Consider the following 20,116-nt stretch of genomic DNA (forward strand, 5'->3'; position numbering starts at 1 on the left):
GTCAGGTCGCGGTGAAACACCAAAGAGATGCTGTGCTTCAGGAGCATCCCTGCAGACGGGACTGCAAGGGGCCGGGAGAGCTCCCACTCGCACCCATCCCTCCCTCCACACCACCACCCCAGAGGGAAGAACTGAGCGACGTACTGCCAGGTGAAGCGAAAAATAAACTTTATTGTGCCCAGAGCGGCGCGACCGCATGGCTCAGGGCCGGGGCCGCTGAGGTCCCGCTCTGCGACCCCGCCGCCTCCGTGGGGCATCGCCCCGGAGCGTGGCACAGCGCAGCGTGGGCTGCCCTTCACCTGAAGGGGCGGCCGCGTCCATCGAGAGCGACTGGAAACCCAGCGCGTACCACGTCCCAGTCCTGGCTGGAGGAGCGTCCGGGCGGCTCGCTCAGAACGTCTGTACACTAAGTGCCACCTCCATATTCACAACACAGTAACGTACTGCAATCAGTCGCTTAAGAGTAGTTCCCTCGAGAAACAACCTTCTGCTCCGGCTGTGCGCACAGCTGGGAGCTCTCACGATCGGGGCCAGAGTCCATCCCCCCGTCCGTCTTTCCATCCTTCCGTCCATCCTCGGTCTGCCCCCCGGAGTCGCTCAGTGCCGCTGGCAAGTGTGCAGGCGGGAGGCGTCAGGACCGCCGCGGTCGCGCTGCGGGCGGCACGCCATGCCCTCGGCGCAGGGGCAGCGCTGGAATATCTCGAGGCCGTGGGCTCCTTTCCGGCGGTGCCGGGTGCACACCTGCCCCTCGCGCAGCACGGGTTTGCAAATCTTCGACCAGAAGTGGCGGGCGCAGCACAGCCCCGCCGCGCAGTCCGACGAGCGCAGGCAGAAGTCGCCCTCCTCACCTGCGGACGGGAGGGAGGTCAGCGCCGAGTTCCGACGGCGCCCGCGGCCGCGCCGCTCCCCCGCCGCTCCCCTGGGCCGTGCTTACCTTTGGCGTCGGGCGGCCAGGCGGGCGCAGGCGTCCGTCGGGGCAGCGCCTCGGGGCCGGGTTCGTCCAGCTCGGGAACGCCGGGCGGGGGTTCGGGGGGCGTGCAGAGCCCTGCGGGGTGGGGAGGGGGAGGCAGCGCCGTCAGCCCCGCGTGTCCCCCCCCCACCTCCCCGCCCAGCGCGCGCCCCCCGGCCCGGCCGCCCCTCACCGTTGCTGCAGGCCGTGCCCGGGCAGCACATGGCGTCGCGCAGGCAGCGCTTGCGGCGTCTCCGGCACGCGAGGCAGAGCGGGGGGCCGCCGCCGCGGGCCGCCCCTCCGCAGAATTCGTCGGGGCCGCAGTCCTCGTCCTCGGAGCAGGGGAAGGGCTGCGGGCGGGCAAAGGGTCAGCGCCGCTTCCCACCGCCCGGTTACCCCCGGCAGCCCCCGGGCCGCCCCGCTCCTACCTGCCGGGTGGCGGCCGGAGGCGCCTTGTTGCTGCCGTCGAAGGGCGCGGGGGCGGCGGCGGCGGGGGCGGCGCTGGCGGCCGCCCCCACCTTGATGGCGTTGGAGCTGAGGCCGCCGCCGGCCCCCGCCCGCCCCGCGCAGCTCAGGGCCGCCAGCAGTGCCAGCAGAGCCCGCATCGCCCGTCCGTCCCGACCCGTCCGCCCCGTCCCGTCCGTGCTTCGGCGCTGCGCTCCGTACCCCCGAGCAGCGCTACCTGCCCGCTGCCGCTTCTTTATACCCGGGGGGCTGCCTCCTGCGCCCGCCCTTCGGGGAGGAGGAATGGGATTTCAAAGGGCCCCGGGGGGCTGTGCCGCAGTTCCCCCCCCGAGGGAGGGGATTTCGCAACGGCGGCGGCAGCTCCGCCGCGCTCCCTTCCTGGCGCCAGCGCAGACCCGCAGGAAGGGGCCGCTCCGCACCCCCGGCCCCGCGGAGTTTGGGGGGGCTGGAAGAGAGCCCGCCCCGTCGGAGCCCCCCCGTGCACTCGGCTGACCTCGGCCGGGGGGGCCGTGCCGCGGCAGGGGGAGCGGGGCCGGGCCAGGCTCTGCCTTTGATGCGCGGAGATCAAAGGGGCGCGGCTCCCCCCGCCCCTCGCCCTCGGGGCCCCCCGACGGCGCGGTTGCGCTATTGCGCCCCCTGGCGGCCACGACGGTGAACGGCGGCGAGGAGAGCACCGTCGGCCACGCGCGCCCGTAGCGTCGTGCTCCTCATTTTTATTATTTTTTTTTTTCCTTTTATTTTTTAAATGGACTGTTCTGGGAGAAAATGCAGCCCCAGCGGTGCTGGGCTCGTGGTGGTGCCGCCTGAGCAAGCCCCGGGGGGATCAGGCCCATCACCATCATGTCCCACTGGGCCAAAACCTGGTGTCTGCTGCAGCTGCTAGCAGCCATTGCACCCCATTGCCACACTTACGCCGTGTGACCCCAGTGCATTCCGCTCAGAAGGAGGAGACCAGCCCTGTATCCTTGCAAAGTGTCAGCTTTTTGCCTTCTCCTCTCCCAGCACTTCCCACGTGACAGCAGGGACAGGGACAGCCTCACTTGTGAGCCACTCTGGGGTAGGTGTTGATCACAACTGGCATCGGGTCTCTGTGCCCTGCATGCCCTGCTCCTGATTCTAATGGCAGCACATAAAACACTGGGTGTATTGTTCACTCCTGAAGAGCAAACGTGCAGTAAAGATGCTTATTGCACAGAGTGATCATGGAGTAATGTGGGCTGGAGATGCCCATGACGTGCGATGCAGGACCCCCACCTGCCATTGGGGTGCCCATGGCCACTGCCTTTTGATCACAGCAACCACAGCTCTCTGCAGTGTCACACAACACTTTGGTTAACTATCTCCTACTGTAGATCACCACAAAGAAGGGTAAAATAACCCAACCGAACAGCAGAACCAGCCCCAAGCTGACTCCTGCTGAAGACAGATGTCAACGCGCTGCTCAAAAGTAATTATTTTTATTTCAACTCTATAAAGTATACAACAGGCACTCAGCAATTACAGCTGCAGGGAAAATACAGAGCAAAACAAAAGCGGTTAAGTTCATGAAAAAAGTTCTCAAATCTACATCAAAAGAGTGCAAGTGGTCGATGACCGTTGAATGACAGACTTTTTTTTCTGACAAACAAAAAACTCTTTTATGTAGAATCCATCGTAATACGAAAATCAGAGAAATAAGAACACAAAAATAAAGGACCAGTGTCAGAACAGTATGGATTGGACTCAGGACGAGACAACTCCGAATGACATTTCCCTTTGGCTGCTAATGCCTGGAGCTGCCCGTGTCTCAGCACAGCACCCGCTGGGCTGGTGGGAGAAGTGAGGAGGCTCTGGGCAGCTCCGTGGTGCTGCGTCCCCCAGGGGGGCACTTGCTTTTGTGGGGGCATTTGGTTTCATGACAGAGACTCGGTGGCAAGTCGCATTCAGGTGCTCATCTTTTTTTTCTGGGCGGGATATTGACTGTGGGTTTATAAAAGATGATGGGAGCTGGACTGCACGATGGGCTGGAGCTGCACGGCATAGCGGAACAGGAATACCTGTGTACAGACTGATAGGATGTCATATATTAATTTGACCCGCACATACATTTATACATTTCACAGAAATGACTCTGTATCTCATTAACAGATACACAGCTCTGGTACATTTAACAGAAATAAGAGAACGACTTCATCATTTCTGTAATTCATCAATATTATATAATAAAGGCTTATAAATTGTCAGCAGAAAGAACTGTAAAACGCAGCAAGCTAAGAAAGGACAACATTTTGAGGTGTGTTTGTCTTTGTCATGCAGCATAACACCAAATTTGTATTTTGTTATAGGATGCCATGGATTTAAGGCACTTGCAACAATGCCAGATAGCTATCGTGTTCTAAACCTATGGGACGATGAGTAACAGTACAGTCGACATAAAGTTTAATAATACTGACAATTATGACATTAATTCAAGTCTACTTGGATCTAAAAACATTACATTACAAATAAGAAAATGAAGAAGTAATGCCATGGAACTCTAAATAAAAAGTTATATGAGTACCACAAAATATCAACACGAAAATATCTATTTACAGAAATATTTGCTTGTGGTCCTGTTGTTAAATAAGAGTTTGCTATGAATAATGCAGCACTGTAAGAAGCTACAGATCATCTGTCTCTTATGACACCGACCGTAATACACTTGCTTTAAATACGGGAGCTGATATCCCCTTACGTAAATACACCGCCGTCCCAAATATCAAAAAAGGAGACAAAGAAGAAAGGACAGTAAGTGGGAACACAGAGGCAATCAGTTGTGAATATATATATATATATATATTATGCAACTCAAATATATTACTTATAAATGAAGGCGTCTATAATATACATACGCTAAGTTTGTCGTTTAAAGGGTGCCGAGTAGAGGTGATGGAAGAAGTTGAGTGAGGTGTCTGATACCAAAATAAATCTATATTCAGTACAGTGCATGCCACACGATGCAGGTCTCGTGTGTGGCACAAGGAAAACGGGCAGGAAGGAAGAAAACAATGCATCAGCCCCTTGAAACCTTTCTTCCCGGATTTGAGTTGCACCGAGAGCCGCGGCGCTCCTGGCCACCCTTTGCTCAAAGGCAACTGAACCTCTGCTGCTCAGTTACACACTGAGGCAGCCTACCCTGTCTGTTCTGCAGAAAGCCAACAGATGCTCCAACTTTTCTCCTCCGCGGCGCCCACAGCATTGAGTGAAAATCTGGAAGGAGGTGGATTAACAACTCAGCCGTATTGCGGCCACTGCCCATCTGCCTGTCTGCTTGGATAATGGGTGAGTATTTTAGCCCTAGTGTTCAGCGTTTGCTTTCAGTGTTTTCAACCTTTCTGTGGAAAAGCAAGAGCTATACAAGAGATACCTGGTGGATGCAGTGACTGTCTCTACCCTACAGTTTTCAAGGCAAACAAATCTTAACGTGCTGCTGCGCGAGATGAGCGAGCACAGGAATAACCTGGTGTCCAAGAGCGGATGTCATTGCCCTTCCCTTCTGCACAACTATGGAGAAAATTCAGCCAACGGACTGGGTCTGAAGGAGCCCATGACAAGTGAGCTCTGTAGGCTGCTTGCAAGCAGCAGACACTGCGGGTGCTCTAAAAGAAGCGGAGGAAACATCTTTTTAACATGCTCTATTAAGTGGGTCGCTTTCAGTAGGAACATGGAAAAGATTCAGCATTGGAGAAAAAAGAAATTCTGAACATTGGTTGGCAAAAGTTGATCTTCTGACTGCTAGTGTATATAACAGCTCTTGAGATCAAATGGGGCAGTGTTTGCTATTTGAGAGGTCTGTTAGAGAGACTGAAATCTGATGTTTTTTATTGGTACAAAGGGATACGCTTCATGTCCCAGGTGTTACACAAGTAGGCATATAGAATAGGATTCCCTTGTTACGCCTGTGTAAATGAGAAGAGGCTTCACCAAAGCAAAGGAAAAGTAGTGGAAGCCAGGGGAAGACGTACACACACCACCATCCTTTCCACCTCTCTTTTTTTGTACAAGTCAACTCAGCTTTGGCTATCCCCAGGTCTTAAACACGGCTGCTGGCGACATGGTGTGCTGGAGATAAGGCAGGCCAGTAAATCTCACACAAACACACAAAGTATCAGGTTTCCATGTCATTCAACTGACTTTCCTGCGAAACTCCTCCTGATTTAGTTCAATGAGGCATTAGGATCACATTTTTAAGGGCAACTTAAAAACAGAGCAAGCAAACTGGCCCTCCATCACATATTCTGTTGTCTTCATTGGCTTTGTAATTAACACGGAAGAGATGCAGACATGGAGATGTAAACTCATCTGTTCTAAGAGAATGATGGAGAACGATGCCTCTTGCTACATATTTTTGAAAGGTTGGCTGACTGAATCGGTATATTCACAGATGAGGGATGTACATAGCACCTATAAAATGCATTATGGACCTTACATTTCTCCTTTGGGTTCTGGAAAGTTACAAGTTAAGCTTAGTTTTATGCCTAATAGCTCACTGATAAGATCGGTTGGCTGCTGTCGCTTTACTATAGGACCATTATTTAAGCACTATTTTATACGTGAAACTGAGAATTTGATGATTTTTTTTTTTCATGCATTTACGTATTTCTACCAAAGGAAAGGAAAAAAACGCAAATGTCATGTTATGTTACGTTCTCGGCTGTATGAGAGAAGCGACCCATATCTGCCTTAACAGGATCTAGAGCAGTTGTGCTTTTGTTTCACCAGGTTAAAAAAAAATAATCTCAGAAAGAAAGACAAAGAGTAACATTCAGTCTTGTCGTGAAATACTGCTTGGAAAGAAAAAGGACAAACTGTACCACTGCTTTGACATGAACTCTTTGACCAGTACTGTTGTGGTCCTCCTTTGTTCCTGGACTGGCCAACAGTGGAAGACCTACTGAGTTGAGTGTGGGAGAAGCCCAAATCCTGTACTGTATTTAGCTACAGCACTTAATAAATTACTACTGATCCTACTGATAAAGCCAGTACCTTGCAGCTAGAATTAATTGTGTCTTACACTATGAATCTTTCAACATTTGTAATTAGAGCGTAGCAAGATCGTTGCAGTGATAAAAAACATATTTCTCTACTGGTGAAAGGCTTTGCGTCAGGACCACCATGTCAACTGCTAGATTAAGTCTGAACATAAAACATGAAGAGCACTATTGTCATCTAAGCAATAAGTCCTAATGCCACTGTAGTTACTGTAGCAGCATCAATCAAGGCATCATGGTGACCCCGAGCACGAATCCTCCCCGGTTCTTTCGGTTTCGCTGGCAGCCATGTCCCAGAAAGCTGTCTTCAGCAAGGCAGAAGCAGGTAAGAGAAATACATTAAAAATCTATGTCCCATCCTGAGTTGTCATCAGGAGGTGGTTCATCATTGTCCTCAGGGAAGCTGTCGAAATTGCTTGTGTCTGTTGGAGAAGCAACCTGTGGAAGGGACAGAGTGAAAGAGATGGGGACCGTCATCAGAGCTGTCTTTGGGAACCTCTACAGATCTCTTCATCTCACAACAGCAATCATTCAAAAGTATTCAGTGGGTTTTTTTTACTCTATTTGCTCTGGTCCCAGAAATACAGCTATGGACCAGAAAATCCTAGCTGCAGCAGGCCAGTGAAGTTCCTATTGATGTGAATGACCTAGGGCCTCGAGAGGCTTCAAGAACTTTTCTACCAATTGGGATAAGGTTGGCAGAAAAGACTTGGAATGCCAGGCATACCCTTCTTCCCCTGAGCCCAGAATTCCCAATTTATGCCTCCAGGATCCTGAATTTGAGGATGTGAGCTGGGCCTCTGGTGCCTTTGAGTATTCTTCAATCCATGTAACCTATTTGAGATACTGATATTCCTAGAGCATTTCTGAATTTCCAATTATCAAGACTGAGTTTCAACCTCTAAATAGTTTATGAAGGCCATGTACATTTCTTTTCTTTTTTAAAAAATGTTATTTAAAATCTACTGTAACTAGACTGTGTCTGGTTGTTGGTCTTTTTTGCTGTTGTTGTTGTTGTTGTTTTTGTTCACGGTGATAACTTAAACTTTCTTACAATGAGACCATTATATATTCCAAACAGTTGGAAAAAAAAAAAATAGACCAGCAGCTCCCAAGGCCAAAATAATCAACGTCATACTGAAGCAGCACCTTGAGCAGACAGTGAAGGCTGAAGAGGACTGCACTCGATAAAGCAGTGCTGTGCAGGAAACACCTTATTTTTTAGCCAACCTACAGTCCATGAGATGTATCTGATACTGGATAATTCACTACTCAGCTGCATTTACCAGATGCTGAAAATGTCTTGGGGAAAAATTGAGTTCCGTGCATATTCAACTCATTGTGAAAACAAACAAACAAAAAACAATACAACTATATTTTTACATATTTTACAACTGTGGATATTTTCTTTTTTTTTAGTTATCCAAGTCTGTTTACTTTTTTGGTAACAGCACCACTGAGTTGGAGAGCCCTTATCCATATGGTTCTCATCCTTAGTGAGTTCTGAGTTCTGCTTTTCTCCATGGTCCCTTGTGCTGACCCGTGTGTCTCTGTTTCTCTCAGCACATCTATCTCTGGGAGAAGCATCTCCATCCAAGAGGATAAAGCACAAGTGTTGGTAGCACCTGTCTGGTCTCTTACCAACATCTTGTGAAGAATTATGGCACAGAGATCTGTGCCTCTTTCTCAAAAATAAGAGCTGTGATAGAAGACAGCACATCTTTGGAAGAGTCATGATAGATTGAACCTGTGGTATCAAGGGTCAACTGCTCCTTGAAGCAACATCCCAGCAGCAGGCTGTAAACTGAGTTCGATCCTAAAACCCCGTGGAGCGAGGGCTGAGGAGTAGCTTTTGATTGCTTCACTGGTAGTACTAAGAGCTAAAGAGCTGTGAGAGGCCTATTTCTGAAAAAAATAATAATAATAACAACAAGAAAAGCTGCTCTCCGTGTTTAGCTGTCCTGATTCCTTTCCAGCTAAGGAGGGAAGGTGCACTGATGGAAGGAAAAACTGATTTCTTCTCCCAGAGATTCATGTTTTGGATGGCTTTGCAGACACAGCCCTTACTGAGAGTTGGGACTTGTGCCAAAGCAGCTGAGCTGGCTGTGGAAAACCAGGCTGAGTGGGACTGACAGCTTCAGGGCTGGAAAAACGTCAGTGAGGTTCACTTAGTAATGGAAGTACATTTTGGAGAGGATGCCAAGAAATAATCCTAACAAAGCGTGTTGGCGCTGACACAATCCTTTCCTGATATCGTGTTGTTTCTAGCTGAAAAAGCCAAGAAAGTGTAACTTCCTGCAAAAAACACCAGAGAACGTGGCCTTCCTCTAGGCAGTGCCAAAGGGGCAGAGACCACTTCTCGTGGTGGAGCTGTGACATGGAGCCATTTATGCTCTTGGACACCAGGTACCTCTGAAGTCACCACTGCTGGTTGTTCAGTCGGAGGGGTAGACATGCAGGGTTGATACATGCACCTGGTAAAAGCAGCATTGTAAGTGCTCTTGCTAAGCTGAAATCCGCTAAAACAATTATAAAAACTTCTCTGGGCATTTTCATCTACGCTAGCATCCTGCACAATGCATGGGTAAATCAGGAACTGAAATTAGATATAAAGAAATAAACCTGACTTCATTGTCTGACTTGAAATGTGGCAAACAAGTTATTGGAAAATTAACAGTCATTACAAATCAGCTTAACAGAAAAAAAAAATGCAGTTTTGATTTATAGAACATCTACAAGCTGCTTGAGGATTCTGCTTTAGGCATTTCTTCTGCTGACTGCCAGTGACTTTGGTAGCCCATAGGAAAAATGGGGGACACAAAACTCTTTCCTAGACATTAGGAGAACTTTGGGATGGCAGATGGCTCTGGAGCCATTCTTGCTGCTGCTACAGGACCACGGGCAGACTGAGCAAAGGGGTGCAATTAAACATGATTGCTAATGTCATTCTCTCGTTGATCCATTGGGAGAGGCATGGAGAGAAAGGGATTAAGTTGAAACAAGGAGGAGAGGCTGCCAAACAGAAGGGGCCAAGGTAATTTCTATCAGCTAATCCTGTTTGGTTTCCCTTTGCAGTGGGCTTTGTGGGTAAAGAGCTCACAAAGACATCAAAGAAAGAGCTCTGCTGCAAAGGAAAACGAGTAGAGCTGTACCTCTGAGTCTGCTCCCAGTTAAACATAAACCAGTCAGTAACAGGGCTTTTCATGTAGGACACGGACGCAGGAAAAAAGGGTAACAAGCACAAAAGAAAAGAAGTAGGAAAGGTTAATGCAAAAGAAAGGGAGATGGCTTACAAATCCCACTTGCCCATCAAAAAAAAAAGAAAAAAGAAAAAAAAAAAAGAGTAAAGGAGAAAAAAAAAAGAGGACACATCTGAGAAAAGGGGTGAAAGTAGCAGCTCCCTGCCGGAATGTGCCAAGTAGATGAAGAAACATGTGCAGCAGGTGAAAAAGAGAAAACCATGTAGTAGTGAATGATTCTGCCCAGGCAGCCAGGAGGATTTCATCACAGTCATGCCTCTAAAAAGCTGTCTGCTGGAAGAAACTGCCAGGAGACAAAGTATAAGTGGAAGTGTATTTGAATTGACTTCTTAAATCGGGTTTTGCTTTATTTTGTTCTCTGTCAAGCACACTCAGATGAAATAAACCACTTCACTATAGTATACTAGTGTCCAAAGCTCACAAAATTAATGTTACAGAGACATATTGGCTGGGAACTAGAAAAAAGCAGTAAAACTTACACTTGGTATTATAGGAGGTGTCAGTGTCCCTTTTCGTAACCCTTCCCAGTTAAAGCCTTCAAACCATCTGGAAGGGAGAGAAGAATAAAGCAGGTTGGGAAGTTAGACACGTGGTTAAAATATCAGATGGTGAAATTTAAATTGCTTCAACAGTAGCTTTTAACTCCTGCAGCCATGTTCTTCAAATTGCCTAATTAGCTTTCATCATTTTTGCAATCGTGTTTGCATACATTTTCTTGGCTGAAAATGGATTGTGTCACAACCCAGTGGGGACACCACAGCAAGTACAAATTATCAGTGTTCAGAAGAAAACTGTTGCTCACTGCAGGTGTCCTGGCAGCTGATCTTTCCTTCCTATATGGTCAATCCCTCCCATACAGTCAGACACTAATGTCTAATGGGCTAATACAGTTTGGGTTGAATGGTGAGCTCTGAGCTCAGTTGTGAGTTGAGTCTACCCCAAAATGTCCATCCAATGCACTTCTGTTGCTTTGGAGATGGGAGCAGAGAAGGATGAGCGCAGAGCGCATGAGGTTGAGATAACCCACCTCTGTGGTGGTCCCTAACTTGTATTTTCCTCTCAAACAGTGTGAAAACTCTGCAACAAACTTCTCTGGCAAAACGGAGCTTATAAAACATAACTTAAGAACTCTCTCCTGTCAGACCAAAAGCTTTGATGAATTAATGTTATGGGTGGAAATTAAGTTTGTTGTGGGAGGAGGGAAACTTTGGGAAATTATTCAGCAAACCAAAGAAACCCAAGCAGGCAGTGGCAGAGTTGGATTGTTTCCAAACATGTTTCTGCATTCAAGTAATTCAAGTGTAATGGTCAATGTGCAATGTGTTTTGGTCATAGGCAAGGCTGGAATCTATACCAAAACACAGGGGAAAAAAGCATCCAACACAAATTCAGTTAGACTTTAAAGCACAATAGGAGGGGAAGATCAAAGGACCTTAAGAAATGTGGGTTTTGCTGAAAATGGAAGTGTTTGAAATGTGTGCTTCTAGGGGTTAAAATGTTGGATGGCTGGGAACTCACTTACTTGTGCTTTTGGATATCTTTCACTCCATTTTTCAAGTTCCCTAATCTTTCTGATGGATTGTCCCTATAAAACAAATAACAAGTTAGGTTACTTTCTTAATCCTTCCGACGACTCATTTTTTTACAAGTAAGAGAAAAGTTATTATATTTCATGCATTTACCTGCATAGTTTTTTAATTAAATTAGCAGCATTTTTGGCAATCTTCTTTGGAAATTCAATCATGTCAATTCCCCTTAATATTATGTTATAGGTCTTCATAGGGTCTGGGCCTGAGAAAGGGGGACTTCAGAGGGAAAAAAAAAAAAAAGTTTACAAATTTCTCTTTAGAACAGCACTGAAGCTTGATTAAAGAAGGAAACAAACAAACAAAAAACAAACACCAAGCAAAACACAGTATCCTACTGTGGGATTGTGAATTGAGGAAAGTTAGACGTCAACTAGCAATGGACTATGACAATTCCACATCCAAGAGGCTTTGCTATAGCCTGGATTTAAGTGATGCTGGCTGGAAGGAAGTACCAAAGAGTAAAGTCATATTTCCTTGAGCAATATATGCCAAATGTCTCGTTTCCAAGACAGCCCGTGTCCCAGCAGCCTAAGGAACAAGGAGCCAAGATGTGCTTGCTGCCTTATTTTCTATTTCATGTTGTGACATGCTTTCATTGTGGATTAATTAGGTTTCTAATGGTTTAACAGAAAAGGGACAAGTTCAGTGAAGAAGAGCAGTGAGTAGATAAAGTGCCCCTAAAAGTGGATGCTAGAGTTTGCTTGCTTTGGGCTGCTACCATATACATGCTCTTTCTTTCCATAGTTGAATTATAAACCTTTTCCCCATCATGTTCAACTCATTTTCAGTTTATAGGATCTCAGTAACAAAAATTAGGGTAGAATACAGTATCATTTCACACACATTTCCTAAAAAGCCTGCTCATGTGTTGCCTTCTGAGAGATCTGCATGGAGACTGGCTTAAAAAGAAAAATTCATCATAAGGTTCAGCAGCACAGCACTGAAGTTTCACTGTGCCATTCCAGCACGCGCCTGCTCTGAATCTTTCCTGTCATCTAATCAGGGTGACAATGGCAGAAATATTTGGATCCTTTTTCAGCAGCTACGCCAGCTCTGATGCCCATACCTGCCAGTCAGGAGTTCATACATTAGGATTCCCAGTGACCAGTAGTCTGCTGAAATATCGTGACCTTTGTTCAGGATGATCTCGGGGGCTACGTACTCTGGAGTTCCACAAAAAGTCCATGTTTTCTTTCCAAATCCTATTTTCTTTGCGAAGCCAAAATCAACCTGCAAATGGAGGAGAATAGCATCAGAGCTGAGCAAGAGGAGGAATTTCAGCCATGTGCTCGGTTTCTCTTGAAGTGAAGCAAAGCAGAAAGAAGATTTCCTTGTGGGAATATTATTGCAACCAAAACACTGTGGGCTGTTCAAGAACCAGACGACTGCAGTGACCTTTTTGCTGATTTACCCTTCATTATGCCAAGAGAAGATCCTCGTCAGGGAAGAAGAACAAATGACAACGCTGAACACTTGAACGCTTCTTGGAGATGTAACTTCACATAGGCTTGGGTTGCCTTTTTTTTTTTTTTTTTTTTTGAAAGTCCCTGTGCAAAGAACTGTTTGGGCAAAATACTTTCTGAAATATCCAGTGAAAAGTTCAGGTTTCTCTTCTCATCAAAGAGTGGTGTAGTAAAATCAACTCATCTGAAAACACTGCACTGCACTGGTGGGCTCAGCTTACAACCTGTAGCACAGCATAGCATGCTACAGACAGTCAAGTAAAATGAGATTACATAGGGAACCAAAGCCACCCTTTGGGGCCTGAGCTGAACTCGGGTTAATAGGCTTAGTGTATTCATAGCTCTGCTCTCTCCTGCCGTGGTACTGTGCTTGCCCAGAGCTGTGGTCTGTAGCACACTCTGCTGTCCCTTGACGGCTGAAATGCTCCTACATCTTCCTGCACCTGCATCCTAAACTGCCATCCTAAACAGTGACAATCCCACAAGAAGCAGGATCAGTCATGCTGCAGGATCTGAGAGACTTCCCTGCTTATCATGGATGCAACCAAGGAGATCAAAATGTCTAAGGAGCTGAGGGATGGTGATGGGACTAGCAGTTCCTGGGCTAGATCCTTCTGGGGTGGAGAAAAGGACAGTCTGGTACCTAGCCCACCTCACGAGAACCCTCGTTGGAATGCTGCAGAGGACAAACTCTGCTGTCACTCATAAAGCTGAGGGTCACAGTGACACATGCTGGCTGCTACTGGGCCATAAAGGCCCAGAGATGGTGATGGTCTGACTTACTGCTCCCCGGGAGCACAAGTCCCAAGTTTCCAAAGGCAGGGAAGAGTCTCTAGCCTAAGAGGCAGAGATGTTGCCCCACTGAGACCCTCAGGAAGGGCATCAGCTCCTCTGGGACGCAGATCTTTTAGGGCTGCATCCTCCGCTGATTGCTTCCCACGGGCCCTGATCTTCCCTAGCTAGAAAGGGGGGTTCCCAAAAACCTGTGATGCAGCACATCTTACTAAGGGAATGAAAGAATCACAGAATGGCCTCGGTTGAAAAGGACCACAGTGATCATTTTTTTTCAACCCCCTGCTGTGTGCAGGATCGCCAACCAGCAGACCAGGCTGCCCAGAGCCACATCCAGCCTGGCCTTGAATGCCTCCATGGGTGGGGCATCCACAACCTCCTTGGGCAACCTGTGAACAGTGCCTCACCACTCTCTCTGTGAAAGTCCGTTTTTTTCCTCTCCCCTCTCTGTAGCTTGCAGAAGTTATAATGTTATTAAAAATAAAGACAAACCAAATTACAACTCCCTTTCTCAAGTAAGAAGTCTGATTATAGACCATTTTGTGCCACAACAAGGCTATGGTTAAAATCTGCATTAAGAATGACTTTTTTGTTTATTTACACAAAGTAACTCACCCAGAAACGACAGCTTGCAAAATATTTTTCACTTGACACCTATAAAGCTCACAAATACAAGCCCACATTTTTCAGCTTTTCGGTAGCTTGAAAATCGCTGGATGGATTTCTTCTGCTTCTCTTTTCTTCTGCTTCTGCTTTTCTAAGCATTTCCACTTCAGGATTGCTGCCCTGAATTTCAAGCTGACTTCTGGCTACAGAGCCAGAAGTAGTATTTTCCAGCTTAGTAGCAGCTTCAGTCTGCAGGAGGTTGGGAAAACATCCCAGTGATGAGTGACGACATGCTGGCCCTGACTGTAATTCAGAATCTACTGGTGGCTACCATAAGGAACTGGACTGTGGGCTGGGTGGACTCTTCTTCTGATCCCTTATGGCTAATTCTATGTTCTTTACCCACAATACTAGTTGTGTAACACTAGAAAAAAGTCAGGGATCATGTCTTTTTTTTTTTTTTTTCTTTTTTTCTTTTTTTTTTCCAAAACTAGACATTGCAGGCACTCACCAGTTTGGCATAACCTCGATGATCCAGAATGAGGTTTTCTGGCTTGAGGTCCCTATAAATGATTCCTTTGGAATGCAAATAGGCAAAAGCTTCAACTACACACGCCGTGTAAAACCTGGTTGTTGAATCCTCAAACGAACCTCTATGTAAAAGAAGAAAGGGAAAGACAATAAAGGGATTTGTACATGCAAGACACAGCTGTTACAATATGCCCTTATCAACAATATTGTGGTGAAGTCAGGGCTTGATTCTTGCAAGGACTGAGCTACTTTACCTGTAATTAGTTTATTTTTATACTACCTATAGCTGAACTCACCTTTAAAATTTATATTTCTGAACAGCCTAAAATCATACAGTAGGCCAACCTCTTCACTCAGCAGACTTCATCCTGCTGCTGAAATATCTATACAGGTCATAAGAATCACTTGGTATGTGGAAAGTGACTGCTACGCTGAATTTTACATGTCAATTTATATGTATCTCTCTTTTTGAAGTCAGCATATATCAAACATTTGAATCTAAAATGTTTTCTTTAAATTTTGTAAAAAATAAAATTTACAGATAAGTATCTTGTATGCAAAAGGTGATTTCTGGATAATAATCTTTGACTCTTGGGTGAGAAAAGGATTTTGAGCTATGGAAATCAAGAGCTCCCATAATAATGTTCCCGACTGAGGCAAAAGACAGAAAAAACACAGTTGTTGGTAAGTGTTAATCATAAATTCAGCATAAGGTGCGCTTTTAGATGCTGGTTTCAGTACAGTTTGCAAGGAGTTTTCAGAAGCACAACACATTCCATTGCCTGCCTTGAGCTGGTGGCTGAACTCAAAGGCAGCTCTAAGCTAGGTGGCAGCAGAACCACAATTTACAGCTGAGAGAATTCAAGATGGAATTACCAGGCTCTGACAAAGAAGAAGAATACATTCCAGCACTTGCTAACTTTGCGGAGTAGCTCATTTTAATGGTCCAGAGATGGTGTTAGGAAAAGGAAAGAGTTATAAAAAACCATTATGGATAATTAATTAAAAGGAATTTTATATTTGCTTTTTCATCAATCTTTACAACGCATTTCCTTTGCTTTTCAAATGTAACTACACTATCTTCCAATTAAATTCTACCACATGGCCGTATGTGATTTGTGCCCGCAGTGCCGTCATGTGCACGTCCCACACACACTGCACAGCCACCTCCCTCCTCCCTCCACACACACACATCCAAACCAAAACGCTGCAAGGTCAAATCCTCTGAGGACAGGAAATACCAGCACCACATTTGCTTGAGCACTGTGACACGGTATTTCGTTACATGCTTTCAGACTATTTTTTTCCATGGCACTTCTGTGTCCCAACCCCATGGTGCACAGCTACAGCTTCAATATATGATCTTAGCTCCCATGCTGGTGACAACCTAAATCAGTTCCAAGTGTATTCTCAGCAGTAACTGGATTCCCTAGTTAACTGCGTAGGAGAACATCATTTCTTCACCTTCTGGGGGACATAAATTAAACCCAGAATGGTAAGACCCAGGTTTTTCCCGTGAAGGATAAAGGCTCTTGGTTATCTGAAGGCATATTAAAAAATGTTCCACTTGTCATGACAATTGCTTAAAACTCACCTGTCCCTGAGAATTGTCCAAAGCTCTCCACCTAGACAGGCTTCCATCAGCATGTACAGGTACTTGCTGTCCTTGAACGTCCTGTAGAGCCTATGTGGAACAAGAAAATAATAGAAAATTCACAATATAAGTCAAACACCAATCATTCCCACTTCTCACAGACCATGTGCTTCATGTCAGGAAGCACAAGAATGAGGGGGATCTTACAGAGCTGGTGCTGTGCTTAGGGAGGGCAATTCAGTGCTCATCAGTCCTTTGTATCACAAGGGAAATAATTCAGCAGAGAAGGATGAGCGTTTGAATGAAGAGTACTGCAGCAAAAGGAGAGGTCAACATCATTCTGAGTACTAAATAAAGTCTGACATTTCTAATGGCATAACCTGACACTTGGCTTTCCAGATTCTCTTGAAAGAGAAGTTTCCCTACCACTTTAGTCATGTCTGTGTAATCTTTTTCTTCACACTGTAGCTACAGCTGTAGATCTGCTGTCTTTAACCATTTCAAGGAAGTGCTGTCTGACTTTTCATTTCAGACCTTAAAACCACTGAGCTGATCAACTAAACAGAACTGCTGACATTTAGGTAACTAAAAGTGCCCTTTCTCTTCCTCCTATGGACTCAATGTGGAGGAAAATTTGCCTAAAGACACATTCATAAACCCATCTTCCTTCTCAACTGTCATCCAAAGCATACAGCGAAATTCCAGCTCTGTGTTTAATGTGATGGTTTAAACAACACAACTAGAATACTGCGGAAACGAGCTTAATGTGGAATTCATTGTCAGCTGCTTTATTAAATTTTATATCAAACTAGATCTTCCCCCCAGAGCTCTGAGGTTAGCAGCAGTATCTCAAAGACCTGCAGGAGGACAGGAGAAGGAGGAGGAAAAGGAGTTTGCTTTGGCAGGGGAGGGGAATCTATCAGGTCTTTTAAGTTAGTGAGAAATACAGTTATACATTTTTTTATGGGTCTATGTGATAATCCAGAGGTTAAAAAAACAATTAAGAAAGTAATGTAGGCAAGGCTTTGGGTATGTGCTGATTAGGACAGGGTCTGATGCTGCTGCCTGGATCAATCCTAATTTGCCTTGCCTTCATGTGCATTAGTGGCTACAGGAAAAAAAAGGCAAATCACTGAACGCACTCAGTGCTTATCTACTTGTGAAATATTCTGTACCTAAAATATACTATCTGTGGCCAAAAGAAAATTTAATGGAAGAAAACTGAACCTGTGTTTCAGAGCTTCTTTTACTATGATATTACCCATGTTGACACCTAGAACCTAAAACCTCAGGTATCTGTCCCAGAAATGCTGAAACAAACTAGCTGACCATTCCATAGAATTTATGGATTATGAATAACCAAATATTTTAGATAGTTTGTTAGTTTAAAGGCCACTGAAATAAGGCACTATCTTCTCTAGCTAAGGCAGCTCTACAGAAAAATTACTTTCCAGAAAACATTAAGGGCATCAAATCTGGCCAATCAAATGTTGTTTATTGACCTTAATAGGAGCACAAAGTTTACACGTGGAATGTACAGTGTGAAGTATGAAACCACAGTATTTCAGCAGATCAAGCAGTCTGATGTCTGAAATGTCACAATACTGGAACTCATTCCTTTATTCATTTTCTTACTCATCTAAATATGTGCAGAACTCCTGCAGGCATCTGTGGCTCAACACTTGTTTGCCCCTTCACCAAATCCACACACTGTGTTTTGTTCTATAAAGCTCTCAGTTTCAATATCAGTAAGTTTTATTGAGGGCTGTTTGGCCTCTTCTGCCATCTTGCCTGGTTTAATGGATTTAAATCACTTTAATAAAATACTTTTCTGAGACTTTTCACAAACAGTTTAATGATGAAATAGGAAAATATTATTTCAGCAATGTTGTCTTCCTCGTCCTGATATCCCGGAGATTGCGTCCTTGCGTCAAGATCATTTTAAATCCACCTTTCACCCAACATCTCAAAACACAGTTAGTCTACCAAAATGGTAACATTTTTTTGCAGTACCCAGAAAAAAAATTAGCTCAGCTACAGGCCTGGCCCAAAGAAGGGTATAAACAAGCTATGAATAAATTTAGGACACAAACTAGGAGACAATAACAAATCCCTTTGGACCTGCAATGGGGAAAAGCAGCCATAGAGTTTGATAAATCAGTGAAGGTTTTCTAGTTTCCAACCTATGCAATAAGTTGGGCTTTATGATTTAGAAAATCCCACCCAGTGCAGGATTTCCAAGGGGTATTAAAAGCATCTAGAAGAGGGTTATTACTATAAAGAACAGGAATTAGTGCACGATATGGAAAGAAAAGAGTAGATTGAGTTTGGGGATATTGCCTTCATCTGAATCGCCTGCTTTGTGAGTGGTGTTTCACAGTCAATTTTACATGTCTGTGCAAATAAAATTATATAAGGTGTAATACCGTATCAACATACATAGTGATGTTTTAGGTTCAGACAGGCACAAGAGACACATATGAATGAATGACTGGACACAGCAGCAGCACGTAACTCAGACTGACTGAAGTTGGGAGGAATGTTGGGAAGGCTGCATAAAGCTAAAAGCTGGGTTTTGATTTGATTGAAACTGCCAGGCCATGAAACAGAGGAAAAGATTGTTCTTTCACCCTGTCTTCTTGTAACCTTTTCCCTTTTTCGGCTTAGTTTGGAACAGCAAAAAATTTGGGATCATTCATTGCATCACTGTTTCTCAGCACTCTGCCCTAGACCTGTGGCTACTGCATCCTTTTTTTCCACTTGCCTATTGAAAGAATAAAAAAAAGAATGAAGAAACTCTGGTGCATTTATCTTATTAGCCATGCACATAGTGGCTCTGTCAGCAAATGTCCGTAGGCTCAGTCTTTTATTTAGGAGTGGGTATTTTGGAAATGGTGTCAAGATATCCCCCCAGTCTGCTGCCCGTGCGTTTCACCTCCCTTTACATCGACATACTAAGCCAGCTCAGCTTCAGAAAATAGATCTATTTGCTGAAATAGCCTGCAAGGTATATTTGGCTCTAGCCTAGGTAACAGGAGCGTGTTTGTGAATCGAATGTTTCAGTGTGAAGGAAACTGCAGCTGGGTACGATGTCAGCGTGCAGTTGTCACCAATGAATCACACATAGGTGAAGCCTGGGCTTCTGGGGAATCCCAGGGATCAGGCAGGCTTTTGGCCAATGCTTGCAGCAGTTCTGCATGTGAAGGAAATACCCCCTTAGCAGCTGATGGGTGGGCCGGCTCTGCCACACACTTGCCCTTGCACTCTGTCACAGGGTTTGGTTTCCGCCCTGAGTTAGTATGCCTCTCTGGAGCTCTTTTTGGGAGAGGGATTGATCTCCTCCAGCAAAAATCAAGGGCTTCAGGCATCCTGAAGCATCCTTGGATTAAACAAGATGTCTTTCTGTTAGACAGCACCAGTTTAGGGAGATGCATTACTTCGTAAGAGGTTCTGACTGCCCAGAGTTCTGATCCTGACCTAAAATGTAAGGAACCGTCTGTGCTTCCTGATGACAGATAGTCATAATCTTAAAGCATCAGAATACTCAGTTGCTAGGGCAAAAACAAATAAAAATGACTGGCACCTGTTTTTATTCACTGAAGAATTGCATTTGTTTAAGTTTTCAGGAGGCATATGATTTTAGCACATTTACTCATGATGAGTCAATGGACCCTGAATTGAAGCTAATGAGCTAGTATACCCTAAAGAGAAGTACAGCTATTTATTCACATGACAGCATAGGATCTCCAAAGATTAAACCCTGCTTTCCAGCTTCCTTTTTGTGCCACGGAAAATTCAGAATGAAGAGGAAAATGCTTATTGAGCAGGGCAGACCCTGAGTCGCGGTGTGTATGCCTA

General features: G+C 45.4%; 2 protein-coding genes across 4 annotated transcripts in view; both read right to left on the reverse strand.

Moving 5' to 3' along the window:
* Positions 1-151: 151 nt before the first annotated feature.
* On the reverse strand, positions 152-1,943 carry DKK1 (dickkopf Wnt signaling pathway inhibitor 1). Its single transcript, XM_085229257.1, has 4 exons — positions 1,378-1,943; positions 1,143-1,299; positions 935-1,045; positions 152-848 (listed from the first exon to the last, which is right to left on the reverse strand). The coding sequence occupies exons 1-4, from the start codon at positions 1,552-1,554 to the stop codon at positions 598-600; spliced, it is 696 nt and encodes a 231-aa protein (XP_085085383.1). The 5' UTR covers positions 1,555-1,943; the 3' UTR covers positions 152-597.
* Positions 1,944-2,855: 912 nt separating this feature from the next.
* PRKG1 (protein kinase cGMP-dependent 1) overlaps positions 2,856-20,116 on the reverse strand; it is a 393,227-nt gene continuing 375,966 nt past the window's right edge. For all 3 annotated transcript variants that reach the window (XM_085228931.1, XM_085228932.1, XM_085228934.1), the window contains exons 12-18: positions 16,259-16,348; positions 14,645-14,786; positions 12,339-12,502; positions 11,366-11,488; positions 11,206-11,268; positions 10,163-10,229; positions 2,856-6,861 (exon numbers count right to left, since the gene is read on the reverse strand). In XM_085228931.1, the coding sequence (XP_085085057.1) occupies positions 6,763-6,861; positions 10,163-10,229; positions 11,206-11,268; positions 11,366-11,488; positions 12,339-12,502; positions 14,645-14,786; positions 16,259-16,348 (748 nt within the window). In that variant the 3' untranslated portion in view covers positions 2,856-6,762. The remainder of the gene's footprint in view (positions 6,862-10,162; positions 10,230-11,205; positions 11,269-11,365; positions 11,489-12,338; positions 12,503-14,644; positions 14,787-16,258; positions 16,349-20,116) is intronic.

This window comes from Meleagris gallopavo, chromosome 8 (assembly GCF_905368555.1).
Source record: "Meleagris gallopavo chromosome 8, MGAL_WU_HG_1.1, whole genome shotgun sequence".
NCBI lineage: Eukaryota > Metazoa > Chordata > Aves > Galliformes > Phasianidae > Meleagris > Meleagris gallopavo.

What these genes read in the sequence shown, in the direction of transcription:
- DKK1 (XM_085229257.1), bottom strand. Translation starts at nt 1,554, where the DNA reads ATGCGGGCTCTGCTGGCACTGCTGGCGGCCCTGAGCTGCGCGGGGCGG. An exon ending in CTCCGGCCGCCACCCGGCAG is followed by an intron (nt 1,300 to 1,377) that starts GTAGGAGCGGGG and finishes GCCCGCCCGCAG; the next exon opens with CCCTTCCCCTGCTCCGAGGA. An exon ending in CTGGCCGCCCGACGCCAAAG is followed by an intron (nt 849 to 934) that starts GTAAGCACGGCC and finishes TCCCGTCCGCAG; the next exon opens with GTGAGGAGGGCGACTTCTGC.